The sequence below is a fragment of the Azolla caroliniana genome, unplaced genomic scaffold (genome assembly GCF_043228905.1).
Source record: "Azolla caroliniana isolate FFs.n. ecotype wild unplaced genomic scaffold, voAzoCaro1.0.p SCAF_3, whole genome shotgun sequence".
NCBI classification, from domain to species: Eukaryota; Viridiplantae; Streptophyta; class Polypodiopsida; order Salviniales; family Salviniaceae; genus Azolla; species Azolla caroliniana.
Genome location: NW_028230438.1, coordinates 1,615,093 through 1,621,809, shown reverse-complemented (window position 1 = coordinate 1,621,809; position 6,717 = coordinate 1,615,093). Strand labels below are relative to the sequence as shown.

Below are 6,717 nucleotides of genomic sequence, written 5' to 3'. Positions count from 1 at the left end.
TAAACCTCTTCAAATTTTAGTGCACAAATACAATGTGTCATGCTACCGAATCCATTGAAAATGATATGTTATTTAATTCACATCATGCAATAAATTGCTTGCAAGCTTAATGGAGAAAGCTAGTATACAAAGTAGATATATTGACATTTTAGCGAGGTAAGTAGGTTGGATAAGCATAACCACACTCCTTTATATACACCAATACTGGGTGTGACTTGCTCTTCCACAACTGCATACACTATAATGGGCAAGACAATTGGCTATATATCATGACACAAACATGTTGATATTCAATTCCATGGTTTATCGGTGCTCTAGCTATTAGTGGATCTTATGGCTTGCGAGGTAGCCACGTCAAATTGAGAAATGTACTTTGACTTTTGTTTCTTTGCTTCCAATGGTGGCTCATTTAAGAATGCCCAACTACTCTTTGTCCACCTACAACCAAAAATCAGAATTTGAAAACATTCAATTCAAGTGCCATTACCATGCCTTCAAATCTCATTATATCGATCCAACACAAAGGTTCACATAGTTCCAAAACAAATTAGTTTGATACCGTAAAAGATTAACAAGAAATGATTAAAGAAACTTGCCAATCAGTATTTGCATTGAGCTTGTTGAGTTCTACGTCCAAATATTGTGTAGCACCATCATCTCCACCAACCTTTAATACACATACAAGAACAGAAAAGTTATGTCAAAACCCCAACCAAAGCAAAGCACACAAACACGAGCTATGTATTAATGAATGAAACGGATCGACACGATGGCTTAACTTTCTTGGATTATCTTCAAGTTTTCAATGCAAATGAATGATATCAATTTATCAATTAGGAATCGACAACGACTTGGTTCAAGCCTGAACCAAACAGTTGAACTGTTTTTAATCAGTTTGGCAATTTGGCAATTTGGTTTGGTTTAGTTTAGGCTCAAGCTTCCATAACAAGTTTGCGCTCGATTTGGGACGGCTCAAGCTAAACCAAACTGATTTGGGCCAAACCGGTTTCCAAACCAATTAAGGCTTAATTGATTCCGCTAAACCGGTTTAGCCTTAACCGATTTAGGAATTGGTTTTGTTCAAGTTTGGGAACTCCCAAACCAGTTAAGCCTTAACTGGTTTGGTTTTCGACAAGGCTAAACCGGTTAAGCCGAATCGTACCATTGCCAATTCCTACTATCAACCACAACAAGAAGCTAATTGGCGTTCTGTAGGGTGGTTATAATCATTGATCAAGCAAGACAGACATGACATCCCATGGAGAAACAATGGGTGGGGGCGGGGGGGGAGGGGTAAATCTCTAAGAACCCACCATACAACTGACAACTAGCATAACATATATAGGGAACCATCGATAGTGATCTTCAATCTAGGCATAAGGTGCCTTCAAGCCAAGTTTAAGCGGTAGAGGCGACAAGCATATTGAAAATTCACAGTTTAGGGTCTATCTAACACATAGAGATATGACTAGCAAATACACTACATTCTCAATGTACCGAAGTTTCGATCTATGTCCATGTAGAGATGCTTGTATCATATGTGCACTACAACTCACTATACCAAAGTTTCGGTCTAAGACATAGAGATGCTTGTATGATATGTACACTACTACATCTCACTAATAGCGAAGTTTCGGGTTCCAGACTCAGTTGGTCATACAATCTAAATGTCCTAGCGAAGTTTCGGGTTCCAGACTCAGTTGGTCATACAATCTAAATGTCCGACCAAATTGAACCAGATTTATCATTTTTTGTGTGGCTTGGTCCCCAAATTAAAGCACATAATAAACAATGCAAGATTTTTTTTTTCATTTGTGGATTGAGCATGAAGAGAGCCGGATTTGAACCCTAGATCTCTCTCATCATGCTCAGAAATTTTTTTATCAATGAAAAACCATGGATGAGTTTGGTTAAGCTCAAAAAAAATACAATACAAACATTGTCTGCAGTGATTGCTTGGATCTGTTGAGTTGTGGTTACTCTGCTTTGCTCTGCATCTCCTCCTTTCTCCTCTTGATCTGATCTTTTCTTCTTCCAGAACTCATCGATCTCTTCCTTTGTAAACGATCGAGTTCTCAGAACTGCAAATGGTTTTTTGTTAATCCCATTAAAAAAAATCCGATCCGTAAGTAAAAAAACACAAGATCAAACAAAATTTTGAACATCTAAACTCTCAATCATTTTATCATTCCAAGTTGATTATAATTATTAAAAATGTCACTCTTTTGATTAAGGATTTTCGAATGGTTCATAAAAGAGCCCATTAATCCTAAGCAACACATACATACATACATATATATATCTATATAGGGCATAAATCATCAATCATTTGATCACTCAGTTAATTCAAGCGATTATTAAAACAAAAGCTTTTTCCCTTTCATTAATGATTCAAAACACCAAAAATCGCCCACTAAGCTCAATCAATGCATAAAACCGCCCAGTAATCACTAATCACTACATGCATATTTGGGCCACAGAATCAAACACATAAATCATCAATCGTGTGATCATTTATTTGACAAAATACAAGGAAAACAAGAAATGATTTGATGAATGATTCAAAAAATGCTCCAAACTCGCCCATTAAGTCCAAATCAACACAAAAAAAAATCTGAAGTACATAAATCAATTCAAACATACATATAAATAGATACACACTACCTTTGGGAGAACCCTTAGGTGAAAGAGAATTCCAACCAGGCATCAAAGAACCCATCAAATTGTAAATATATCCTTTTTAAAAAAAAAACTAAGTATTAATGTGTGTATGTATATAGATTCGAAGGAGATAGATTGATAGCTAATCAGATGATTATTTACTGCAGCTCTAATCTTGAAAGCTGAATCGAATGATTATTCTAAAGTCTGGACTCTGAATATGCAATATGTAATATAAAATGGCAAGCTCTGCATCTTATTAAATAGTTAATTTCAAGCTCAAAACCTTGAAGAGAAAAATATAATTTAGGAAAATTTAAAATAAATATCCAATAAATAAATCAGTGGGCTGCGCATTAAAAAAATACTAGTCAGGATTTAGATTTTTTCGTTTTCTTTTGTTTCTTTTTTGAAATTTTCCCTCTAATTATATCATTTTTTTGGATGTGTAAAAACTAGCATTACAGAATATCTGTTATAAATCAAGGTCAGTTGCAATTTATTTATTTACTAATTTATTAATTCTCTGATAATTCCACAAGATGAGGATGATGATGTGTAACAAAGAAAAAAAAAAGGAACTTTTGAAACCCAACTCTTTCTCTTTATTTAAAAAGCTATGGATTACTTCATATGATGATGCCCATGGTATGTATGTATGTATGTATGTATGTATGTATGTATGTATGTATGATATGTATATGGTATGTATGTATGATATGTGATATGTATATGGTATTTATGTATGTATGATATGTACATATGGTATGTATGTATGTATGTATGTATGTATGTATGTATGTTTGTATGCATGATATGATATGATATGATATGTATGTATGTATTTATGTATGTAGATGGTGGCCATTACTTGGCCCACCTATGGAGAGTCAAGTCTAAGTCTATGTCACAAAGATCCCAAACATATGTGGATTAGGATATGTATGAAGTGCTCAAGTCATATGTACCCCTAAAGTTTTCTAGTAACAAGAAAATGATCTTTCAAGTCCATGTATATATTACATGGATTAGGCTATGTATAGTGAGTGGCCCACTCGCTACAGTTTTCTAACAAGGAAATGATCTTCAAGTCCATGTATATCTGTGGATTAGACCATGTATAGGGACCCACTCAAACATTCCACTATCACATGTATGCAACACTTCCCATCTAGCCCTATCCTTACATCCAATTTCAATACGTGGACGAGCCTTTGAAAATCTTGAAAATTAAGTCTGTGACCCTACCTCCATGTTGGTGCTTCTATGATAGCAACATATGGATCTCTCACATCTCTCTATGTATCAAATACCTTGGCCTTGCTATTCCCTTCGATCATTGGTGGAATGATTGTTCCACTTGTTGTTTGGAAGTAGGGAAAAGGGCTTAGTAAGCATGCAATTGAGAAGTAGGAAAAAGAAAATGTCGAGTTCTTTGAAAATACTTGTTTCATATTTCAATAACATAAGTGCTTCTTGTCTATGGGATTGAAATTGGGGGTTGTAATAGCTCTAAGTTCACAGTTTGGGAAGAGTTCAAAAATGTGTTGAACATTTATTCGATTCGAATTACAAACGCATTACATGCTTGAGACTGGGTCCCTTCACATTGAGACGTGGGTATGGAGATAGTTGCTCAATACATGCTCAAACATGCTTGCGCTTTGTAATTAACCTTCACAATCAAGTTTGCTTATCCCACAACTTTAGTTTAGACATATCGCTACACACATTTCTCTCTCAATTACATGTAGAGTTCTTAGTTTTAACATTCAATAGTAGTAACACACACAATATCGAAGTTGATTCACTTTTGTCTCATAGTTCATACTTGATTGTATGATAAAATATCGTAGTGGTTAACGTTAAAGATCTTCAAAGAGGTCTTATGTTCAATCGCTACAATGAACATGATCCTCTTTTTCCATGTGTAGTTGGGAACTGGTATGAGAACAACAAACCATTTAGACAATGTATTTTGGACTGACAACATGTATCACACGATCGAGCATAATTCTCAATAAGCTTCCAATTTAAGTTGAAACCACAAATAGTTTTGAATGACAAGCTCTAAAGTATTCAACCATTTGCATGTCATGGCGATGTTATAGGAGTAGAGTCAAGAAGGCCAATTAGAAATGTATAAAGATTATTTCGAATAAGCAATCCATCATTCAATTTGGTCATGAATGGATTATAGTATTTACAAGAATTGTTAGAACTCGAACAAGAAGCTCGGTGCATAATGATATGATTCGAGTCATATTGGGTGAAAGTATTTATACCAACACTTATAAGATGGAGTATACACGGTTAAAATCTATGTGACATGCATCCCAAATGTTAGCGGCCAATGATAGTAGAAGATTGGGATCTCTAAGAAGTCATTTTCTGTAAATCAAAATCTGATCGTATTGAACAATGTGCTATATATGAATGCCAGGATATATACACAACTTTAAAAGACATAATATGTACATATGTATGGATTGAGGTTATATTCCACCCTAGATATCTTGTTTGTCTAGTCTATGATTGTTTCTTATGACATTTGGATATGTTCTTTAGGCTTAAGATAGGTTGCTAAGTGCATCGATAGATTTGTTCCTTAGCTCTACATATATCTGTTTACCAAACTTATGTTCATATACTTTCTTGTTTAGCATCGAATTGGTACTATTGGTCCAAGCCTTCCTTTATTTCAACTTTCGTCTCGTTAATATTGTTCTTTCGAGTTCCTTGTTATATCTGTTTGTCCGAAATTTGCGAGATAGTATAACATTGGGTACGATGATCATCGATATCCCGATATTTGAAGATAGTTTCTCTTCTGTTTTCGATCGAGTTTCTTAATGAGACTACCTCAACGAACAATTAGGGATTAATGAGAGAGCTCGACAGAATCGAGCGCTTAAAGTAACGATCAATGCAATTGATTGATTAACTAAGGTGGCTGACAAAGTGTTCCGACGACAATTTGAAGGAGCTACTTAGGTGCAGGGAGGGGGGGAGGGGGGGGAAGACTCCGAAAGAACAGGAAAGCAAAGGTAGGGGTATCAATGGGAATTAAGAAAACTTGCAAGGAAATATGTGGGGTGGAGAAAAGCAGAGCAGGGGTATGGATGGTAATTAAGGAAACCTGCAAGGAATTTGAGATGTGGGCGAGGTAAGAGGAGAGGATTTCATGAAAAGAAGGGCGTGACAGGATACCGCCCACCAAATCCTAGGTTTGCTTTTTTGCGTTTCTCCTCCTCCTCCTCCTCCTCCTTTTCCTAACCGTATGAAACCGCCAATTAGCACCTCTCTGTTTCCTTCCTGATATATTCCCTCTTGCACTCAGGTATGGCTTCTTATACTAGAGAGATAGAGAGATAGAGAGATATGTAATGTAATGAAATGGCATGGCATGTCATGAAATGGAATTTAAACCTCTGCAAAAGCCTGCCCAAAAGACCCATTAAAACATTATGTGATGACACATCATATAAAATGTTAGATATATGCTATAGGCATAGATAGGATATATCGGATATGGAATAGTTTTAACACTTCAATAATATATGCCACATTGATCTATGCTAAAAAGAGATGTATGTAGACAACTGTGATAGATACATAATCTACATTGATAGAAAAAGATTGATATGTCTTTGCAACTTTTTTGTTTGTGTTTTGTATGAAATCTTCCTCATGTCTATTACTCATACAAATCTTGAATCTTATTGATGTTCGTTGATGCTAGAGATTGCACCTATGCAAATCATGTTTTAACTTACTATACTTTGAATATTCAGGATTTTGTATCATGTGGCAACGTTCATAGATAATAGTCCATAGAGACAATGCGTGGTTGTAGAAAAAGATTGATATGTCTATACACAATTTTGTTTGTATTTTGTATGAAATCTTCCTCATGTCCATCACTCATACAAAATTTGAAACTTTTGATGTTCGTTGATGCTAGAGATTGCACCTATGCAAATCATTTTTAACTAACTATACATTGAATATTCAGGATTTTGTATCATGTGGCAACGTTCATAGATAATAGTCCAT

The 6,717-nt window shown here is 35.2% G+C and overlaps 2 protein-coding genes across 2 annotated transcripts in view; one reads left to right on the top strand and one right to left on the bottom strand.

The window, feature by feature from the left end:
* Positions 1 to 50: 50 nt before the first annotated feature.
* LOC147865799 (uncharacterized) lies at positions 51 to 2,797 on the bottom strand. The gene is made up of 4 exons (XM_087316158.1): positions 2,665 to 2,797; positions 1,939 to 2,081; positions 597 to 667; positions 51 to 438 (listed from the first exon to the last, which is right to left on the bottom strand). The coding sequence occupies exons 1-4, from the start codon at positions 2,717 to 2,719 to the stop codon at positions 315 to 317; spliced, it is 393 nt and encodes a 130-aa protein (XP_087172284.1). The 5' UTR covers positions 2,720 to 2,797; the 3' UTR covers positions 51 to 314.
* Positions 2,798 to 5,888: 3,091 nt separating this feature from the next.
* The window catches only part of LOC147865798 (vacuolar cation/proton exchanger 3-like), an 8,211-nt gene continuing 7,382 nt past the window's right edge, over positions 5,889 to 6,717 (top strand). Inside the window, exon 1 of the mRNA XM_087316154.1 lies at positions 5,889 to 6,001. The gene's annotated coding sequence lies outside the window, so the exon portion shown is untranslated. The remainder of the gene's footprint in view (positions 6,002 to 6,717) is intronic.

Bases quoted from the DNA above. Each gene is read 5' to 3' on its own strand.
- LOC147865799 (XM_087316158.1), bottom strand. From the start codon at position 2,719: ATGGGTTCTTTGATGCCTGGTTGGAATTCTCTTTCACCTAAGGGTTCT. The intron at 2,082-2,664 runs GTAGTGTGTATC...AACCATTTGCAG, and splicing joins ACCTAAGGGTTCTCCCAAAG to TTCTGAGAACTCGATCGTTT. The intron at 439-596 runs GCAAGTTTCTTT...TTTTGGTTGTAG, and splicing joins CTCAATGCAAATACTGATTG to GTGGACAAAGAGTAGTTGGG.